At 37.5% G+C, this 23,505-nt stretch overlaps 2 protein-coding genes and 1 long non-coding RNA gene across 3 annotated transcripts; 1 reads left to right on the top strand and 2 right to left on the bottom strand.

Annotated features, from left to right (window-relative positions):
- Window positions 1–1,588: 1,588 nt before the first annotated feature.
- Window positions 1,589–2,346, bottom strand: LOC141626917 (uncharacterized). The gene is made up of 2 exons (XR_012536485.1): window positions 2,174–2,346; window positions 1,589–1,844 (listed from the first exon to the last, which is right to left on the bottom strand). It is a non-coding gene; the product is annotated as an uncharacterized LOC141626917 (long non-coding RNA).
- Window positions 2,347–2,468: 122 nt separating this feature from the next.
- LOC141632715 (uncharacterized) lies at window positions 2,469–14,763 on the bottom strand. The gene is made up of 3 exons (XM_074445234.1): window positions 14,614–14,763; window positions 3,216–3,314; window positions 2,469–3,125 (listed from the first exon to the last, which is right to left on the bottom strand). The coding sequence occupies exons 1-3, from the start codon at window positions 14,761–14,763 to the stop codon at window positions 2,469–2,471; spliced, it is 906 nt and encodes a 301-aa protein (XP_074301335.1).
- A 6,518-nt stretch (window positions 14,764–21,281) lies between these two features.
- LOC141632714 (protein FAR1-RELATED SEQUENCE 5-like) lies at window positions 21,282–22,838 on the top strand. The gene is made up of 3 exons (XM_074445232.1): window positions 21,282–21,411; window positions 21,879–22,073; window positions 22,183–22,838. The coding sequence occupies exons 1-3, from the start codon at window positions 21,282–21,284 to the stop codon at window positions 22,836–22,838; spliced, it is 981 nt and encodes a 326-aa protein (XP_074301333.1).
- The last annotated feature ends 667 nt before the right edge of the window (window positions 22,839–23,505 follow it).

The following is a 23,505-nucleotide window of genomic DNA, read 5'->3' as shown; positions in this document are numbered from 1 at the left end:
GTATACCCCAATGGAGGATTCATATACACTTCTTCATCCAAAAAGCCATGAAGAAATGCATTGTTAATATCAAGTTGGTGCAATGGCCAACCTTTAATAGCTGCTAATGCCAATAATATCCTTACTGTTGAGAATTTTGCAACTGGAGAGAAGGTCAATTTATAGTCCCTATCCTTGACTTGATTATAGCCCTTGGCTACTAACCTTGCCTTATATCTCTTAATAGACCCATCTGGTTTATACTTTATCTTATAAACCCACTTACTCCCTATAGCCTTTTTATTTGAAGGCAAGGTAGTTAATTCCCATGTCTGATTTGCCTCAAGTGCATGCAGCTCTTGATTCATTGCTAGAACCCATTTATCATCTTTACAGGCTTGATGATAATAGCTTGGTTCATGTGACTCAACCACATTACACAAGGACATGACATAATCCCTGTCAAATGCAGTCAACTCATTTAGAACAGTTGCTTGAAAAGCAGTTGACTTCTTTATCTTCTGTGGGGGGCAATGATAATCTGAAAGTAAAACAGATGGAATCCTGGGTCTAGCAGACTTCCTGATGAGCTGACCCTGCTGATTAGATACAAGAGCTAAAGCAACATCATTATCAGATGTGTTGTTTACCTCAGCAGCTGATGTGACAGGCAATTCAGCTGGTGTGTCTTCAGCAGTAGAGATTTCAGTAGCCATAGTAGTGACCACAGGATCTTCTAATCTCTCAGATGAACTAGAAGGAACTTCTATGTTGATGGACTGTAAAAAATCAGCTGGCATAGTATATTCTGCAGAGGAACCAGTAGGTGCGTTGGCATGTACAGGTACTTGAAAAGGATACACCTCTTCCCTGAATACAACATCTCTGCTGGAAAAAATAGTGTGTGTTTCCAAATCATACAACTTATAACCCTTCTGGTTATAAGGATAGCCAATAAACAAGCATTTTCTGGCTCTCTTTTGAAACTTGTCCATTGCTGTAGGAGGCATAGAAGCAAAGCACAAACTACCAAATATCCTAAGTTCATCATACTTAGGGTTTTCTTTGAACAAAATATCTTAAGGAGTTTGCCAATTCAATGCAGCAGTGGCCATTTTATTAATCAAATAGGTTGCTGTCAGTAAGCACTCACCCCAAAATTTAATAGGTACATTAGACTGTAATTGGAGTGCTCTGGCAGTGTCTAGTAAGTGCCTATGTTTTCTCTCCACCCGTCCATTCTGTTGGGGTCTATCAACAATATATCTTTGAAGCACAATTCCTTTACTAGTAAAATAATCTTTGCAATATGTTTGAAGAAATTCTGTCCCATTGTCTGATCTTATCACTTTAATATTTCTATCAAATTGTGTCTCAACATAAGATACAAATCCTTTAACCAAACCAGGAACCTGAGTCTTATTATGCATCAAAAAAGTCCAGGTCAATCTAGAATGGTCATCCAAAATAGTCAAAAAAGATCTAGCACCAGTCAGTGTGGGGACTCTATATGGACCCCAGAAATCCATGTGCACCAATTTAAAACACTCATTAGCATATGATCTACTTTTTGGAAAGGGTAAAATATGATGCTTGGCAAGAATACAAGTATCACAATCAAACTGCTTTATTCCTTTCAATTGATCACTGTTTACATGCTTCATTTTATCCAAAGAACAATGTCCTAACCTAGCATGTAATAAACTGACATTCTGAGATTGACTAAAGTTCTTATTACTATTTACAAAGTGCTCTTTATTGACAGAACTACAATTAGCTAGTGAGCTATAGGCACTATGACTCCTTAGCTTGTATAGGTCCCCAGTCCTTTTAGCCAGAGCAACTATGTCCTTACTTGTAGGGTCCTGAAACACACAAGTATCATTCAAAAACAACACAAGTAAGCCAGTTGATGCTATCAATTTTCCCACAGATAACAAATTTTGTTTAAAGTCAGGAATAAGAAGAACATTATGCAGAATTATTTTATCATTAATTCTTGCAGTCCCAATTTTATGTACTATCTTAACAGTACCATCAGGCAATCCAACATACACAGGCTTAGGCAAACTAGAGACATTATGAAGCAATGATACATTGGATGTCATGTGGTCTGAGGCACTAGTATCCACAATCCAATCCAATTTGGAACTTGAATTATTGACTGCAGAAGCCTGGGAAGAGAGGTACATACCAGCAAAGTTAACTGAAGACTGTAAAGAAGAAGTAGAAGGATCAGTCTTCTCATTCATTGCCTGGAATACCTTAGCCATAACAGAATTGACTATCCCTTGAACAAAATCTGGTGAAACATGAACATTAGAAGGCACCTGATTATGCCCAGAATATCCCAGAGAACTTCCAGCAGTATACCCATGCAACATTGGTTGTGCAATAGAAAAGGGAGCAACATCCTGATAGTGGTAATCTTGTTCAGAGGAAACAAGTTCAGCATTATGAGCAGCTTTAGAAGAACCTGCCTCCATATTTTAATTACCCTTCTTGGCATTATAAGCTTTAAACTTATAACATCGTTTCTTGATATGCCCTTTAGTGTTGCAGAAAGTACAGGTCTTGCGTCTCCAGCATTCATCAATAGTGTGACCAGACCTGCCACAAAACTCACAGTATTTGCCATCCTCAGAACCAGCAGAAACATCATATTTAGCACGTTTCTTGCTACCCTCTTCTTTAGCAGAGTAAGACTGAGTTCTTTTCTTAGCAGCATAGGCAACTGACTCCACAGCAACATCAGAAGTTACATCATTAATTAACTTCTGACGTTCAATCTTTTGAAGCATCCCTAATGCTTTGTTGATGGGAGGCAAAGGATCCAGGGTGAGAATATGAGTCTGTAGCTGTTCAAACCCAGAATTTAGCCCCATCAATAGCTGGATTAACTTGGTCTGAGTTTCCCTATCCAACAACCTCTTAAGCAATTGACATGTGCAATTCTTCATGGCACCACATGTACACTGAGGAATAGGGTCCATAGTGTCAATATTCTCCCACAAATTCTTGATTTTACCATAATAATCAAGAAGTGAAGAAGTATCTTGAGCAATGTTATTCAAATCCTTTTTAAGAGCATATAAATCGAGGACATTCAACTGCCCATAACGCTCAAGTATATCAGACCATAAAGACTAAGCAGATGAAGCATACTGTAGATTATTCACTAAAGGCTTAACAATGGAGTTCTTAATCCAACGAGAGACGAGAATATCGCATCTTACCCAGGCATTATACTTCTTATCAGAGGCAGGAGGACAAGAACATTCTCCAGTTATGAACCCAACTTTGTTTTTTGAAAGCAGAGCAGAGATGATCTCACGCTGTCACTGAATGAAATTGGAGCCATCAAACACTACTACAAATACAGGCAACTACAACGGTCCTTTAACAACGCTTATTCACAAAAATCAACAAAACACGTTGTAGAATTTATGCCGCGAACTTTACCAAAATTAATCACAACGGTTCTGTGTTGTTAATCGTTGTTATTGGTTTTAACAACGGGTTATACTTGAAAAACCGTTGTTAATATAAACATTAATAACAACGGTTGAATCTGTAATAAATTTTAACCGTTGTTAATAATTTGGCGCAAAATTATGAAAAGTAATCACAACGGTTATATTAGAATCCGTTTTTAATACTTTTTAACAACGGTTTCAGGCTGAATAACCGTTGTTATTAATGTTATGAAAATCTTAAGAATGAACAACAGATTGCTTTATTCTGCTATACGCTACAAAACACAAACACAAGCTAATACGTCGATCTTTGCTACTATATCATCCTCCATTCCTCCCCGATCGTCTCTCTGTCTTCATCTCCGTCACTTTGTTGTCACCGCACCGTCTTCTCTCCCTCATCGTGTTTATCAATCGGTATATATATGTTTCTTAGCAACGCTTATAGATATAGGATTTTTGGGTTATTATCTAATTTGTTGATAATTTAGCTTAATTGCTTTCCGAATTTCGTTTATTTGTTTGCCTATTATTGTATTTTCCGAATTAGTTGCCTATTATTACGAATGTAGAATAATGACTCGAACTTGGATGATTGATGCAAATATGAGTGACCGCACCTACAAGGATGGTTTAGCTGAATTTTATGAATTCGTTTCGAACAATTTGAAAGGTTCTTCTAGTATTGCATGTCCTTGTGAAAGATGTGGTAATATTAGCTATATGGCTTTTCCGGACGTTAAAATACACCTAGAAAAGTGGAGATTTAGTCGATCCTATACACGTTGGATTTTTCATGGGGAATCATTAGAGGAAGAGAATAACTCTGAAGAAGATGATGTTGAGGTACACGAAAGGCTAAGCGATGATCCCGAGTTTGCCGAGTTTTTGAGTTAGAAGAGTTGGAAGTAGAGAAGTTGAATGTTGGGTCTATAGATAATGAAGAGAATGAGGATGAGTCGATTGCTTTTGAAGATGTAGGTGATGACACTAGTAATTGGGATGACCTTAACAACATGTATGAGAAGTTGTGTGAGTCTCAAGCACCTCTCGTATCCCGGTTGTAAGTTCACAAAAATGTCTACTGTGGTGAAGTTGTATAATATCAAGGGGGCAAATGGGGTGAGTGACACGTGTTTCACTTGTTTTTTAGCCTTGATAAAGGAGTTTCTTCCTGATGGTAATGTTCTACCTGTTAAGACATATGAGGCGAAAAAACTAATAAGAGGAGTGGGTATGAAATATGAGAAAATACATGCATGTCCAAATGATTGCATATTGTATCGGAAATTATATCAAAACTTAACCAATTGCCCTAAATGTTTGTTGTGGCGTTATAAGGATAAAGAAGGGATCCCGGCTAAAGTGTTGTGGTATTTTCCATTGATACCAAGATTCATAAGGATTTATGCGAATCCCGATGATTCAAAAATGTTAACTTGGCATGAAACAAGAAGAATAAATGATGGAAAGATAAGACACCCGGCAAATGCTATGCAATGGAAATCGTTCGACGCTAAGTATCCCGAGTTCGGCAATGAACCTAGAAACTTACGTCTAGCGCTGTACACTAATGGAATGGACCCACACGGAAACATGAGTAGCCAACATAGTACTTGGCCAGTAGTGTTGGCTATTTATAACTTACCTCCATATGTGTGCATGAAAAGAAAGTATTTGATGTTGTCGTTAATTTCCGGTCCTAAACAACCTGAAAATGATATAGATGTATATTTGGAACCTCTTCTAGATGATTTGCGATTGTTGTGGGATAGAAGTATTTGATGCATATAAGAACGAAACTTTCAATTTGAGAGCGATGTTATTGTGTACAATAACTGACTATCCGGCTTATGGCGACCTTTCTGGGCACACAGTTCATGGGAAAGAGGCTTGGCCATTGTGTGGGGAGGATATCGAGTCTGAATTCTTGAAGTCTTCTCGTAAGTATGTGTATATGGGAAATAGGAGGTTCTTGTATCATGACCATTGTTATCGCAAGATGCAGAAAGCATTCAATGGAAGACAAGAACTTCGTCAACCTCCTAGAATTTTGAGTGGGCATGAAGTTTATGTGGACAGCGGGCCGCCAACGGGGGCGCTTGGTGAAGGTCGAAAAACAAGTGTTTGCATTTTGTAAGGAGTCGCCACCAATTTTTATGGGAAATTGGAACCGTTCGAATACCTCGTGTCATGTCAAGACACAAAGTAGTGACATGAACACTAAGCAATCGTTACCCTTAGCATTCTATGTCTAGAATGACTCTCGTGGATGCCAATGAACACAGGTGCTCACGGAGATCTGGAGTAAGGAGTGAGGGTACGTATTAGGAAGCTCTTTTGATCGAACACCTAATCCCGCCCGCCTCGATAGCGGCCTCTACTAATGATTAGGGAAGTTATTCGTACTTGATATATCGTCGGTTATATGCATGCAATGCAACATCCAAGTTTTAATCCTAGCATGTGAGAATTAACTAACTCGGTTGACACGTAATTAGCATACAATTGGGTCGAAGTTGGAATTTAATGTTGATTTACATGTGGAAACATACAAATGGTAAAAGAAATACAATAATCATAAATTACAATAATGAAAATTACATTAATTACATTGGAATAGGCGATTTATGTCGAAAATACCTTTAAAACGGATAGATTGAGAAAAAGAATAAAAGAATAAAAAGAAATAAATTACGAACAGGAATTAGCGTGATATTACGGATAATAGCTAGTTAATACGTGGACTAATTAAACTAGGTCAAGGCAGAAACGGAGTTCGAGGACAGAAATCATCCTGGAACAGGCGCAGCAGAGCGCGCCCTCGGAAGAGGCGCGGCGATTCTTGCGTCATTCCCAAGGGTGAGTTCAGGCGTAGTTTTGAATCGCAAATCGTTAATGTTAATTGGTAATTTTATGTATCGATTAAATTATTTACTCGGATGAAAGTGATTAATACTTTTATTACATGTCAATGATGGTCATGAAAGCGATAAACATGGATGAGACGGATGCAAACGGATTATTTACAAGGTTGAATGATTAATTAGTGACATCGGTGAATGAAACAAACTAAACATGATGAATTAATGACAAATTAATGACGAACATGTGAATGAACAGATGAAAACTATATCAAAGACGAATTCTAGGAACTCAATATGAACAAATTGAATCCCTACAACCCGGATTGAACTTAATGACGAAAACCCGCAAATATTGGACTATAAGGGATTTAAGTCGGATTTATGACAATTAAAACATGAACATGATGATGATTATAATACATGTGGAATTATTATGATACTACGATGAAGAATTAACAGACGAACAAGCAAAAGAAAGATTTGAATACGAATTACAGAGGACAAACGAAGAAGAAAGGAAGCAGGAACTGCGGCAGCCTCATGAAGAGGCGCAGCAGAATGCGCTCTTTTCAAGAGCGCGGCGATTCTTTGCGTCCTTTCTCGACTGTTATCTACTGGAAATTCGCAAAAACAGGTTTTAACAAAGGGTTTTAGAAATCGATTTTAACGGTATTTTCGACGTAAACCTTACAATTGATGATACGACAAGTAAAATACAATAAATAAAAGAGAGATTTACACCCTCAGACTTACATGTTGACGAAACGAGATGAACTAAGATATCGACTAGTGAATGCTCGACGCGAATGCAAAGAGAGTGCCCTCGTAAGAGGAAAACGATTGATTAATTTAAGTTGATTGAGTGTAGTTGGTCAAATTGGTCGGTCATGCAACGGAGAGGCTGGTACCCGGAAGGATCCGAGCTTACGTGGTCGGAAGTCCAAGCACGTAGGCGCCAATTAGTAAGAACAAAGTCTAGAATGCAAAGGGAGAAGAGAAGGGCGGACACTCGCGTGAGAAATATGAGGAGCGAAGGCTCCTATTTATACTAATCACACGGAGGAATAGGGTTTCGGAGACTCTTTGGAAGTGAATCTCGGAAAGATATGAAAAAAGATACATAAGACATGCAAAGAAGGGCCTGGGAAGAGGCGCAGCAGCCACTGCGTCTCTTGGAAGAGGCGCAAAGACTGCTGCGTCTATTCCCGGAGGTTTCCTCCTCGAAGAAAGATTTCGCGTTTGAGTTATGGTAGGACGGAAATAATTCGATTATCTTATGAATATTACGGGATATTATTTGCCAAAAGATAGAATTTATGAAATATGGAATAGAAATATCCAGGAACATTCCGAATATTCGACTCGGGATTTAACAGTTATCGAGAAAATTGAGACGGTTTTTGACCCGGACTCCGAATGTACTCTAATTACTGCCAAAACGACCGTATCGGGACGTAGATGACAACTAAGAGGTTGACATTTAATATTTGAGTAATCACTTGACGACAATCTTACGAACTGTCACAAATCGTTCCGCGAATCAAACATGCGGCCCAATCATCACCGGGTGGTTTGCGGGAGGTGCAGAAATGAGGTATCTACAGTTTATCATAAAGTAAAGCATATTGAGATAGATTATGGGAAGAAGAGCGGCTCTAAATTGTCTACTCGTGGGTATAAGAAAAGATCCATATTTTTTGATAAACTTCCATATTGGCCTGACCTGGAGGTCAGGCATTGCCTCGATTTCATGCACATTGAGAAAAATGTCGGTGATAATATTATCAATACGCTTCTGAATATTCCTGGTAAAATAAAGGATAACGCCGCAGCTAGGGAAGATAGAAAATGATGGGTATTAGACTAGAGTTGGCACCACAGAAGAGAGGTAATCGTACATTTTTACCGCCAGTAGCTTATACCCTTTCACGGAATGAGAAAAAAGAGTTATGTGCATGCTTGAATGGAATTAAAGTGCCACATGGTTATTCGTCGAACATCAAAAGCCTAGTGTCGATGCAAGACCTAAAACTCACCGGGTTAAAGTCACATGATTGTCACACTTTGATGCAACAATTACTACATGTGGCTATTCGTTCCATTTTACCTGAAAAGGTAAGATATGCTATAACTAGATTCTGTCTCTTCTTCCAGTCCATATGCGAGAAAGTCATCGATCCCAATGACGCGGATTCATTGAAGGACCTCGTTGTAACCTCTCTTTGTCAGTTGGAAATGTATTTTCCACCCTCTTTCTTCACTATCATGATTCATCTGACCATTCACTTGGTTAGGGAGATTTTGTACCTTGGGCCCGTGTACTTGAGATACCAGTATCCTTTCGAAAGATTGATGAAAGTCTACAAGGACTATACATCTAATCGGTATCGTCCGGAAGGTTGTATTGCTGAACGCGTTATTTTAGACGAAGCTCTTTCATATTGTTACGCTCATCTCTCCCCTGAGGAGTTGATTGGCATTCCTAAGAATCGTCATAGTGACTGGATGACCGAAAAAGGTATTAGGGCCGGGTTGAAAAAATTGTGACACGTGAAATGTTGCATTTAGCACACACGTATGTGCTAAACAACGAAGATGAAGTGCAACCTTATATTCAACAACACAAAGATGAGCTCAAATACGATCTCCCAAACAAGACCAAGAAGTGGATTGCGAACGAGCATACGAAGACGTTTGCAGAGTGGTGTAGGAATATTTTCTTAGAGTGTACGGATCAAACTGGTGATGACATCTCTCCTAGGTTACTACGTCTTGGTTTAGGTCCAAATGCCAGGGTTACCTTTTACAACAGTTTTACCATCAATGGATATACTTTTTACACCCGCAAGCAAGATGAGTTGAGCACAATGCAAAATAGTGGTGTGAGTTCTGAATTTGAGGTAATGCACTTTGCTACTTCAAAGATAAAAAGCTTATTTGGGGAAAATGCCTTTATTATGGTGTTATTCAAGAAATATTGGTACTAGATTACATTGATTTCACCATGCCTTTGTTTCGATGTAACTGGGTTGATAACAACATCCATTGTGTCCGAAAGGATAAGATGGGATTTACGTTGGTCAATCTGGGTAAGGTTGGCAATAATAAGGATGATCCTTTCATAATGGCATCCCAAGCTAAACAAGTGTTCTATGTCACCGATCCTGTGGATAAGAAGTGTTCTGTTGTACTGTCTATAAGGAGTAGAAGGAGTAGTCCATCCGATAATGGTGATGATGATCAGGATGTCGTTTTTGAGGGAATGGATCACTCTACCACTGTATCTTATTTCGACGATGTTGACACTGATCATGAGGACACTGAAAGCATCTATATGCGTGATGACCATGGTGAAGGTATTTGGGTTAACGAATAAACTATGACATCCAAGAAACGCCCCCGATCCCGAGATAGTTCATCGGACACGATGATATGGACGACCAACATTTTGAGTCATTTTCAGATCAATAATTTGATGGTTTAATTTATTGGTAAATCAATAATGGTCATTGTTAAATAAAAATTCCCAAATTTGCATGGCATGGTAAATCATGTAGCTTAGATATGCAAAGTATGCATGCATCTTTGGTGTTGTCTTATGTTCTTGATCTTATTATTAGATGTGGATCTTTGGTGTTGAAATTCTTGAATAATGTTGCAAAGATATGGTGCTTTCATTGCATACAGTATGTATATATTGTTACTGAGTTTGACCGTAATGGAATTACGGTAATTTTTTTTTTAAAAAAAAGTTCAACAATAACAACGGTTATATTTAAATTACCCGTTGTTAATACTTTCAACAACGGTTATAGTTACATTACCCGTTGTTATTACTTTCAACAACGGTTGTATTATCCCTACCCGTTGTCATTGATTTTTTTGACATATTTCATTTTGGCGCAAATTTGGTGAAAATATATTACAACGGGTATATTTTAACCGTTGTAATAAAGTTTTGACAACGGTTGACTTATATTGACCCGTTGTTATTAACATATAACAACGGTTTTCCTTTTAGAACCCGTTGTCAATAGTCTGTCTTAATAAAAAACTAATTTAAAAACACATACACACACAACACCAGTTCAACCGTTGGTATCCTGAGTTAATTCTTCTCTCTTCCTCGCTTTCTACATTCTCGTTGCCGGCCGTCGTCCAATTTCCGACGCCTTGATTCAGTTTGCCTTCCCTTATCATCCCGCTCGTTCTCTTTATCATCATCATCATCAGGTATGTTCACTTTAATTTTGTGTTTCGTCATTAGGGTTTTAAGACGATCATCTTTTTTCTTCTTCATGCATCTGTTTGTTTTTCGTCTTCTTTGTTATCTTTATCATCCCGCATCATCTACTTCACTCCTCTTATTAGGGTTTAGGATTTTAGAAGCTCAATCTGTTGTATTAAATTTTCATTCCTATTAGGGTTTAGGGTTTTAGATAATACTCTGCATGTACGTTGTTAAGTTGTTCATTTCCTATATCATTCATATTTGGGTTTTAGGATTATGATGGGTGAAAAACGGAAAAGAAGTCAAAAGAACTCACATCTACTTGGCTCGGTCGTCTCCGCCTCAGCAACCGAAAGCAGTTGGGGTTAGAAGAAATACATTTATATATATATGTTACATTTTTAATTGTTGAATGTTTTTATATGTTAAATTTATATGTTATTTTTTTTTTTTGTAGGGAACAAAAAAGCCGGCTTTCGCGGGTAAGTCTAATGTCCGGGGACTTGATGAGGTATTTAATTAAATTCTCTATTTTTATGAAAACCTCCCTTTAATTTTTTTTGTTTCTGTATATATTTCTAAAAAGCATGGAAATTTTTTGTATGTGTAGGGAACAGAAAAGCCGGCTAAGGCGGATAAGCCTAAGTCCCCGGACATGCCAACTACCTCGTCCAGACAACAATTTGATGAGGTATTTAATTAACTTCTCCATTTTTTTAAAAAACCTCGCTCTCTTAATTATATTTTGTCTGTATTTCTAAAAAGCATGCATGGTAATTTTGTGTATGGGACAAAAAAGACTGATAAGCCTAAGTCCCCAGTCATACCTGCTACTACTACCTCATCATTGAAAGAGCAGGTTGGCGAGGTATTTAGTTAAGTACGCTTTTATTTTTATTACTCCAACTAGGATATGTTATCTTTGGATTTTTTATTATTTTAATTATCTACATGTGTAGGCTGGTGGTAGTAGCACAAAATCAAAGAATCATTATTTCCCCGACCTGAAAGAAGTTAGGAGTTTAAACTCCACACAATATACTGGGAAGGATTACATGCAAAAATTAAGAACGGCGACGATGAGGAAACTGCATGAGGAGGCTTGCCGTCGCATAGCCACCGAGCAATTGATAGTTATTCCGCTCGGGGAGGATATTCTAGGGGCTGAGCGCGAAGCACTTATGTCATGGGATATGCTAGCCATTTGGGCTGGCCTAGACCAGATTGATGTGGCACACCTATTTGTTTGGATGAAGTAAGTTTCTTAATAAATAATTTCACATTCTAATATTCTGACTACTAGATAGTGTTTTAATTAAATACCGGAATTAATACCGTAATAATGTAGGATATTGAAATTGAGAGTGATCCCCGAGAAGAAGATTCCATCTGATCAATACGGATTCCTGTGCCCCTATGTTTTATCTTTATTTATTCCGGATTTCTCGTTCGAAGAACGGGTAGATTATATTGCTCAAAGAATTGGCGACAACCAAGAAGTGATTTTTGCCGCTTATAATGAAAAAGGGTAATAAACAAATTAATATTACGTTTCCCCCTACAATTGCATTTTCATAACTAATATATGTACTTGTTAATAATGATGATGTCTCTTGATGTAGGACTCATTGGGTGCTAGCAGCCATCATGCCGACAAAGAAGAAAGTTTTTTGGTTGGACTCTTTACATAATCCACCAAGCGAGACTTTTAAGCGCTTGATTAATAAGTAAGTTTATAATATTGATTTATTTATAATAACATTAAGTTTCAATTTTTATTTATAGCAAAAAGCTCATTTTTGTCCCTAAAAAAATGAGTGTCCGCTTTCTTTTTTTTAAAAAAAAAAGGGCCTTTGAGAAGAGAAAAGCTAACGAAAGGGATCAACCCACTAAAGATTCGATGATGGCCCCGATTTTATTACGATAACAGGGTACGTGGTCAAATACAATACATTAAGTGCAAAAATCTGTGTTTAATACTAATACAATACCTAAAGTTCAAGATTCGGATGTGAGCCTTCTCTCGTCTGTTTGTTTTTATGTAATAATAGGCCCCTCGCCAGCCGGATAGCATACAATGTGGATACTACGTTTGTCGGTTCATGTTGGAGATTATTAGGTGAAGATATATCCTTATTCCAGAAAAGCTTAGTAATTTTATAATGTGTTACGTTTATTACTTTTTTGATGTTGCTATGCAAAGATTTGATGTTGTTACAATAATGTCTTGTCTTTAATTTGTTTTTTCCGCAGTATGTAATCAACCCGTCACCGAGAGATTCAGAAGTACTCAAGTGTAGATATAGACGAGGTAAGGGACATGTTGGGCAAATACGTCTTAGAAAATAGAAATGCATGATACTCGAGTAGTTTAGATCGGTTTATTAGTAAATTTTTTGTTTAAGTTAGGAAATCTTTGATTAGTTCATGTAAATTTAACTCCTTGTAAGTATATATATATATATATATATATATATATATATATATATATATATATATATATATATGATGATCTTTGTTGTGGTTGAATTGAATCTATTGAGTTCGATGAACCAAATTGTGATTTATCTGGTTTGATATATGGTGTCTCTTTGATATATGCAGGTTTTTGAATGGCATGAAACAAATTTAATTTTTAAAAACATTAGGAGTTCGTAATAAAAACGGTTACTAAAAAAAACCGTTGTGAAGACCTTTCACAACGGTTACTAAAAACAAAACCGTTGTGAATACCTTTCACAAATACCGCCCATAATATTCAACAACAGGTTTTAAACGAAGAACCGTTGTTAAAAGTCTTCACAATTTTGGAGGGAAATTTACAACAACGAGTTTTAAACTAAGAACCGTTGTTACTACAAATTTTAACAACGGGAATGTATCATATACACGGTGTTAAAAGTCTTCACAATTTTGGAGGGAAAGTTACAACAACGGTTATTAAACTAAGAACCGTTGTCATATTATTCCCACCAAATTTTTGAAACACTTTCCACAACGGCTTACACGCTAAAACAACGGCTTTTAACCGTGGTGAATACTTTCTACAACGGTTTAATTAAATAACCTAACCGTTGTAAATACCTTTTACAACGGCCGCTTTAACAACGTCCGCTTTTTGTTTTTACAACGGTTTTTACCCGTTGTTATTGACTGTATCTGTAGTAGTGAAAGAGAAAAGACGATAAAATCAAGCTCGGCTGATCAGTTTGAGAAAGAAATAAAGGATCGTCTAAAGGCGAATACAGCGTTTCCTCAGGCATGATTAGAGAAAAGGTGATGTAAACTGGAAGAAAAAGAGGAAATTTATGAAAGATTTATTGTGCGGAACCGTAAATGAATAGGATCTTATACGCTGATACCATGAAAACCATCAAACCTCCATTGATGATGGAGAAGATGAAGATGGCTGTTGTAGTGATATAGAAGTATTTAGAGAAGGAAAAGAGAGAGAAAGCTTTTGTATATTATTGATACAATATTATGTGTAAGATATCTTGTTTACAATGAATGATCTTGCTTATATACTAAGATCTCTAACCGACTAACAAACTTAGTTGGTGGTTAGTTATGTTGTGCGGAAGCGATACGGAGTAGATGCAAAAATAAAAGACACAAAGATTTAACGTGGTTCACTATCAATGCGATAGCTACATCCACCTGGGCGAGGGAAAATATTTCACTATGTCGGGAGAATTACAGATTACAAAAGATGAGCACAGAGTTTTTCTAGATCTGCCTCTTAAAACTCTCAATGTGTTTGCCTCACAAATCTCTCCTTAAAAGAATAACTAGGTTAGAGTAGTGTTTATATATTAAACTACCCTAACAAAGATTATTCTAATTAAGAAATATAATTAATTAAAACAAAATTTCCTAACTAGCTAAGGAAACCAAAAACTATTGGTGACGTCAACTCCAAACATAAAGTCAACGCCAAAAAAAGTTGTCATGCAGCAATAAACACACGAAATTCTGATTTCATCAGAATTCCCAGCGACCCGCGGATGTGTCGCCCGTAGTTTACCTCCTTTTCTTCCTTTGTCTAATATTATCTCACCGTAATCAAACTCCGACATATTCTGTAAGTGACATACGAGTCATATACTAACAATTCTCCACCTTGACTCGGACAGTCGCATTTAGCAAACGACTTCCAAACCACTTGACCACTATACAAGTCACTCCCAAGTAAACTTGTATCTGCCATGTTCCAGCAAATGAGCGCTCACACTAGAACACAATAGACTCCACCTTGAGTCTATAACCATCAAATATACCCTGGACTGGGTCTGCCATCCAATTAGCCCTGGACAAAGGCCTGCGTCCATTTAGCCCTGGACCGGGCCGCTCAAGGCTCCACCTCGAGCTCAGCACCCCGAAGGGTCTAGACATAACTGTCTATATTCAACAAGTCCAAGCAATGTTTGAACTTGCTGAATGGAACCGGCTTAGTGAAGCAATCTGCAGGATTGTCAGCTGTTCCCACTTTCTTCACTTTAATTCTCTTCTCGTTCCTCAGAAAATGATACCTGACATCTATGTGCTTGGTTCTATCATGATGCACCTGATCCTTCGCCAAACAAATAGCACTTAAGCTATCACAATACAACGAAGCGATCTCCTGATGTAGACCAAGCTTACTTACAAGACCCTTTAACCATATAGCCTCCTTAGCAGCTGCTGTTAAAGCCATATACTCCGCCTCCGTGGTTGACAAAGTCACAGAAGATTGTAAAGTTGACTTCCAACTAACAACAGAACCACCAAGTATAAAAACATACTCGGTTACGGACCTCCTGCTATCTACATCTGCAGCATAATCAGAATCAGAATATCCAACAACTAAACACTCATCATCATTTCCATAAACGAGACCAACATCCGTCGTTCCTCTCATGTAGCGGAAAATTCTCTTTACCGCTAACCAGTGTTCTTTGCCAGGTTGAGCCATAAACCTGCTAACAACACTAACAGCATGTGCAATATCAGGCCTAGTGCAAACCATGGCATACATTAAACTGCCAATTGCACTAGCATAGGGAACCGTTGACATATAAGACTTCTCAGCTTCAGTTTGAGGTGCAGAAGATATAGTTAACTTACCGACAGCATAAGGAGTATTTAAAGGTCTAGCATTACCCATACCAAAACGGCCAAGTATCTTCTCAATGTAGCTTTTCTGAGATAAGAAAAGCTTCCTTTTAGAACGATCCCTGTAAATCTCCATCCCTAATATCTTCTTCGCGGACCCTAGATCCTTCATATCGAACTCTGAACTGAGTAGCTTCTTCAAATTATCAACATCTGACCTTTTCTTAGCAGCAACAAGCATATCATCAACATACAAGAGTAAATAAATCAAAGACCCATCTTCTAGCTTGTTATGATAAACACAACAATCATATGGGTTTCTCTCATACCCATGCTCTACCATAAAAGTGTCAAATCTCTTGTACCATTGCCTTGGAGATTGTTTAAGCCCATACAAGGACTTCTTTAAATGACAGGCAAAATGCTCTTTCCCTGGAATTTCGAACCCCTCTGGTTGTTTCATTAGAATATCTTCCTCCAGCTCACCGTGGAGAAAAGCGGTCTTGACATCAAGTTGCTCAAGCTCATAATCATAATGTGCCACTATAGCTAGTAACACACGAATAGAAGTGTGTCTCACAACAGGAGAAAAAATCTCCACATAATCAACTCCCTCTATCTGACTAAACCCCTTAGCAACAAGTCTAGCCTTGTATCTAACCGACTCAGCCTCTGAAGTTCCTTCCTTTTTCTTGAACACCCATTTACACCCTATCAATTTTCTCCCTTCTGGTGGTGGCACAAGTTCCCAAGTATTATTCTTGTGGAGAGACTCCATCTCTTCACCCATAGCAGCAAGCCATTGCACCGACTCACTACTAACAATTGCTTCTTTATAAGATGACGGTTCTTCAGACTCAATTTCATCAGCTACCTGTAATGCATAACCAACCATCTCCTCAACATAGCAATTATTGCCACGAACTTTGCCACGAACTTTGCGGCCCTCAAGCTCCTCAATAAACCTACTAGTCTTCTTGCTTACACGTTTAGGCAAGTCAATAGGATCAGTTGGTTGATTAGAAGATTCACCCTGGTGACTTTCCTCATTAACTGGAGTAGGAGTAGTCACAGGACTAGAAATAACTGGTTCGGCATCCTCCTCGATCACAACCCGTGGTAAAATAGATAAAGTGGCAGGAGCCACCTCAAACTCCACCTCTTCCTCGGCACTATTATCCTTTTCAACACCCTTGGACACCCCTTTAGAAATAAACATGGAATTTTCATCAAAGGTAACATCCCTGCTAATAATAACACGTCCCTCTGACGGAGACCAAATCTTGAAGCCCTTAACTCCATCTCCATATCCTAGAAAGCACCCTTTCCTTGCCCTTGGATCTAACTTACCATCTTTTACATGATAATAAGCTACACATCCAAAAACTCTAAGTGTAGAATAATCCGGTACATTGTCGCTCCATAACTCATAAGGAATCTTGCAGTTTATTCCCATATGAGGACCACGATTGATCAAGTAACAAGCTGTAAGAACAGCTTCACTCCAGTACCTTCTAGCAAGACCTGCATTAGAGAGCATGCATCGAACTCTCTCTAACAGTGTCTGGTTCATTCGTTCTGCTACACCGTTCTGCTGTGGTGTACCCCTGATGGTATGATGCCTTCCTATACCTTCATTCTTACAGAACTCATTGAATTCTCCTAAACAGAATTCCAAACCATTGTCCGTTCGTAGCTTCTTGATCTTCTTACCTTTCTGATTTTCCACCAAAGTCTTCCATTGCACAAAGACTTTGAAAGCCTCACTCTTCTGCTTAAGCAACCTAAGCCATGTGTACCTGGAATAGTCATCAATAAATGTAACAAAATAATAATAACCTCCCATACCTTCAACTCGAGCAGGCCCCCAACAATCTGAATGGATATAATCAAGGACTTCTTTTGTTGTATGAACACCCTTGCTAAATTTAGATCTGTGTTTCTTACCAAACACACAATGTTCACAAAACTCAAGGTTCCTCACCTTGACACCGTTAAGAAGATCCCTCTTGGACAATAACTGCATCCCTCTCTCACCCATATGACCAAGCCTTTTATGCCAAAGGTTAGTCATCTCTCCGTGATTTACGGATGCACAAACCGCAGAACTAGTCAGTGTTTCACCTTGAAATACATACAAGGTATTTTGTTTGACACCTTTCAGAATCAAACGAGAACCCTTTGTGACAGACAAAATCTTCCCTTTACCCTGGAACTCATATCCTAAATCACTTAATGAACCAAGTTACATAAGATTCTTCCCCAAAGCTGGAACATGCCTCACATTAGTCAAAGTACACTTCTTACCCTCAGCAGTCTTCACCTTGATCGACCCAATACCCACTACCTCACAAGTAGCATTGTTGCCAACAACAACGTGACCCCCATTAAAGGACTCATAAGTACTAAACCAATGCTTGTGTGGACACATATGATAAGAACACCCAGAATCTAGAATCCAACGATCTACAGGACGAACAGAATCAACCGCAAGAGCATAGTCCGCCTCAGAATCGTACTCCACATCCTTACTTTGAACTACGACGCATTAGACTTAGCTTTCAACTTAGGACAACTAGGTCTTTTATGCCCGGGTTCTTTACATAGGTAAATGAGATAGCGTAATTACTAGTTGTATTTGTGTAATGGGAGCCTTAGCCTTAGCCTTTTTCTTGACCTCCACCCTTCTTAGTGTTATTAACAACTAAACCGCCCCGATCCGTCTCCTAAGTCACATTTGCTTTTTGTCGCAACTCCCTAGTGCAAAGTGCTTGACTTCACTTCCTCTAAGGTCAATGTCTCTTTACCAAGAACAAAAGAATCTCAAAAATTCTCATACGACGAGTAAAGAAACCAGCAGAATTAAAGCAGCATCTTCATCCTCAATCTTAACATCTATATTACGCAGATCTAATAATATAGTATTATATTTGTCTAAATGATCACGAAGTGACATACCTATCTGCATCTTGAAAGAGAACAGACGTTGTTTCAACAACAACTTATTGGTGAGCGACTTTGTCATGTACAAACTCTCCAATTTCAGCCATAACCCCATTGCAGTCGACTCATCGGCTACCTCAGTTAGGACATCGTCTGGCAAACTCAACAAGATCGATGAATGAGCCCTCTCCTCCATTGTTAACAAGGCAGGATCTTCCGTCTCAGTCACCATAGATTCAGCACCCGTAGCCGAAGCTTCAGTCTTCGTCACCTTCGTAGAGAAACCCGGCGTCAAGGGTTTCCAGATGCACAACTCCTTTAGTAAAGCCCTCATCTTCAACTGCCATAGTGCAAAACTATTCCTCCCATCGAACTTCTCAATCCTTATAGTCTCACTCGACATCTTCTCCTCCCTGGATCCAAAAAACTCAAAGCTCTGATACCAATTGTTGTGCGGAAGCGATACGGAGTAGATGCAAAAAAAATAAAAGACACAAAGATTTAACGTGGTTCACTATCAATGCGATAGCTACATCCACCTGGGCGAGGGAAAATATTTCACTATGTCAGGAGAATTACAGATTACAAAAGATGAGCACAGAGTTTTTCTAGATCTACCTCTTAAAACTCTCAATGTGTTTGCCTCACAAATCTCTCCTTAAAAGAATAACTAGGTTAGAGTAGTGTTTATATATTAAACTACCCTAACAAAGATTATTCTAATTAAGAAATATAATTAATTAAAACAAAATTTCCTAACTAGCTAAGGAAACCAAAAACTATTGGTGACGTCAACTCCAAACATAAAGTCAACGCCAAAAAAAGTTGTCATGCAGCAATAAACACACGAAATTCTGATTTCATCAGAATTCCCAGCGACCCGCGGATGTGTCGCCCGTAGTTTACCTCCTTTTCTTCCTTTGTCTAATATTATCTCACCGTAATCAAACTCCGACATATTCTGTAAGTGACATACGAGTCATATACTAACAAGTTACATGTTAGTTACATGATTATTGACTAGTTAACTAACACCTAACTTATATATTCTACAAACATAAATACGGAGTATTATTTAGGTATAGTAAATGTTTTGAAAGACACTGTTTTGAAAGACGAAATCAAGCTACGATCGAAAATACTAGATTATCCCGTTCTAATTATAAAAGAATCACTTCGTTCTATTTTTAGGCATTAGATGGACCCGTCAATCACATTATAATAAGTTAACAACCCATACTGATCATAAGAGTATTTCATACAAGATCGAGAATTTGGGTATTGTTTTTATTATTCCCCGTATTTATCGTGTTAATATGTATTATTCGTTCTATCATAATTATTTGTTTATTTTTAATTAAAATATTGCTTAAAAGGGTAAATAAATAATTGAGACAAAGAAACATCCGAACACTGGTTATCCAACTAAGTTTACAATTCATTCAGTGAAATAATAAACATTGGGAAAGGAATTGAATATTACAAATTCATTTAAACATCTTGGTATTTTCTTAGGCATTTCACTTTTATCTTATTTAATACTAGTGTGTAACCCGTACAAAATGCACGGGTATAATATGCATTTATGTATAACATTATATTTATACATATATGACAAAATCATGAAAGTATTATAAGCATTATTTTGTATAAATAGGTACAAAGTAAAAATTTTCTTCACAGTAAATAGAGGCAACACAAATTCTCAAACATCTCCACAACCTTGTGATGAGGCCAAACACGAATTCTCAAATATTGAGATGCGATATTGACCCGATCTTACCATACCATACTTCACTGTATGATCATATATTCTGATATTTTGTACAAAGTCTAATAAATTTCAAATAAAATCGTGCATTGTGAAATTTATAGAACAATATGCCGAGTAAGACAAAACCATAGCCACTACCTCACAAATACTATCTTACAACCAGTTGTATATTAGCATTGTACAACCGCCTCAAAGTTGTTGAGTTCTTTACACAAAGTTGTCGAGCTATTTTATAAGTTATTGAGCTAATTTAAAAAGTTATTGAGTTTACTAATTATTCCTCTTAAGCTCAATAACTTTGTATTGTAACTCGACAATTTTGTTAGTAAAGCTCGACAACTTTATAACAAAACTCAACAACATTGAAAACGTTGTACATAAACTACATACAACCAGTTGTATAATCTACTAATTGCCACTACCTCACAAATAAAACGAATGACAATTAGAAAAAAAAAGGTGTTAATATGTGACGGTGGTTGCAAATTATTACTCCGTATGTTGTTAATTATGACTTCTTTATATAGACGATAAAGTCTGAGGATCATAAGTAGTGCTATTAAGATTCACAAATTCTCATTGATGGCGGCCTATATCCGTCACAAGGTGTAGACGGGTCAAATAGTTGAGTATTTGGCTGAAATGGGCGGGTGGGGCAACTAGTGGGCTTATTATTATATTATGAAGACTCTCGTTATTTGTGCTTCTCACAATTATTCTATTCTACCAAACCCCACAGACACACCCAACCCATCACCTTTTGAGAGACCTTAGTCACACTCAATCGACTTTTTAAAAAAAAATCCTATGCAATCTTCTTCTTCCATGAACTTCTTCATTGTTGCATAATTTGTTGTGAAATTATGTAAATCTTCACCAAAAATATCAAAACAAGAAATTATTTTTCACTTAAATATATGGCAGAGGAAGAACTTTGCTTAGCTTTAGAGACGGTTTTACAAGATAATGTATGTGTTGTTGATAACGATGATATTGTCGTTCGATCGTTCATCGATGATGAATTTGTGACGATGATAACAAATAAAGGTTCGTTTTTTTCCCTTTTTATTATGGTTATTTTTTTTGTTGTGTTTCTCGTTGAAATTCATGGCATTATAGATCAATTTAGGTCATCTTTTGTTTTTGTGTTCTTCATTCTCTCGTCTTCTATATTTGATTGTCTTCTACATAATATCCTAGCTATTTTTTATGTCGCTGATTTAGTGTTGTTGTTAAAAGATATCGGAGGATGATGAATATGAGACGATGATTATAATACTATTAAATTTATTATTACTGTATCTTCAAAATACGAGCATTCCTTCGAAATTTTCATGAGCTTGGAAATCTGACAAACAAGAACTCTCTATATATTCATCCTGTTGTCTATAATTTGCTGTCAAATCTGTTTCTCAATTTATGATACATTGTATGTTGTTTTGTTGTTTCAGCCGAGTACTATTTTCGGATACCGTTCCACAATCACGTATTTAATGTTGTATTTTCTGTTGCAGGTACTGACCTAGCTGGGTCTCTTCTTGGAATCAAAGCTGCCAAATGGGAGCACATTTACGCTCTCTATATGAAACATTCGCAACACATTGGATTTAGTGTGAAGAAATCCACGTCTCGTAGGGCTCAGACTAAAGAACGACCGTTCATTGAGCGATACTTTCGATGTTCTTGCGAAGGGAATCACGGGAACAAGAGTAAAGTCGCCTCAATGGTGGTGTTGAAATATTAAAGACAACTTGAGGAATGTCTCAATTACTCGTTGTGAGTGCAAGGCTTGTGTTCGGACGCAAGTAAATGAGGCAGGATTATGGGAGGTACTGCAGCATGAGATTGAACATAATCATCCGTTAACCCCCCCTGAGTGGCAGCATCACCATCGGTCCGAGCGTAAGATTTCAGAAGCCGAGGGCGAGTTAATAAAGGCAATGATCGATGGCCACGTGCCCCCTATTTGTGCAATTGAGTTGCTTGCAGCTGCCATCGGTGGTGATGAGTTTGTTGGCCACACAAAGCGAGATCATATTAACTATGTTAATAGACTACGGATGAAAAAAATCGAAGGAGGTGATGCAGCAACACTGATCAACATGTTAACAGCTAGGCAAGCGGAGGAGCCGGGTTTCTTTTTCCGTGTCCAATTTAATGAAGAAGGAAGATTAAGTAACATATTCTGGCGGGATGCGATGATGAGGGAGGACTACTTGTTGTACCGAGACGTTATCATATTTGACACTACCTATCGTACGAATAGGTACAATCTTATTTGTGGCGCCTTTGTTGGTATCAACAATCATTGGTCGAATGTTATGTTTGGTTGTGCTTTCCTGTCAAACGAGAATCAAGAATCATTTGAATGGTTATTCAAAGTCTTCAATGAATCCATGGGCGATGAAATCCTACCAGTCACTATCTTCACTGACCAAGACCAAGCAATAGCAAATGCCATCAAAGAGGTTTGACATTATCTCATTACAACTGACAACATAAAAATGTTAAACAGACCATGTCACCATATTTGTTTTTAAATGTTATCAAGTTCACCTTACATTACTGACTAAGCTATCAACATCTTTTCGCTCTAATTATCATGTCACCACCGAGTGATATATGTTCTCTCCTGCTACTAATCTTAAAAGTGGTAACATTTATGATTGTTACTGACATTTTAACACATTTAACAGATGACACCATTGCAGGACTAATTAATCTTTTATAGTGCCTACATTTAGGTCTAAACTACCAACATTTGTATTTTTATATACATGTTTCATTATGATCCGATTTATGTTCCTCCCGCAATCAATATTAGGCAAATGCCATCAAAGAGGTTTGACATTATCTCATTACAACTGACAACATAAAAATGTTAAACAGACCATGTCACCATATTTGTATATAAATATTATCAAGTTCACCATACATTACTGTCTAAGCTATCAACATCTTTTCGCTCTAATTATCATGTCACCACCTGAGCTGATATATGTTCCTCCTGCTACTAATCTTAAAAGTGGTAACATTTATGATTGTTACTGACATTTTAACACATTTAATGGAGATGACACCATTGCCGGACTAATTAATCTTTTATAGTGCCTACATTTAGGTCTAAACTACCAACATTCG

The sequence above is a fragment of the Silene latifolia genome, chromosome Y (genome assembly GCF_048544455.1).
Source record: "Silene latifolia isolate original U9 population chromosome Y, ASM4854445v1, whole genome shotgun sequence".
Lineage (NCBI taxonomy): Eukaryota > Viridiplantae > Streptophyta > Magnoliopsida > Caryophyllales > Caryophyllaceae > Silene > Silene latifolia.
The sequence above is the reverse complement of the archived record's forward strand: the minus strand, read 5'-3'. Positions and strand labels throughout refer to the sequence as shown.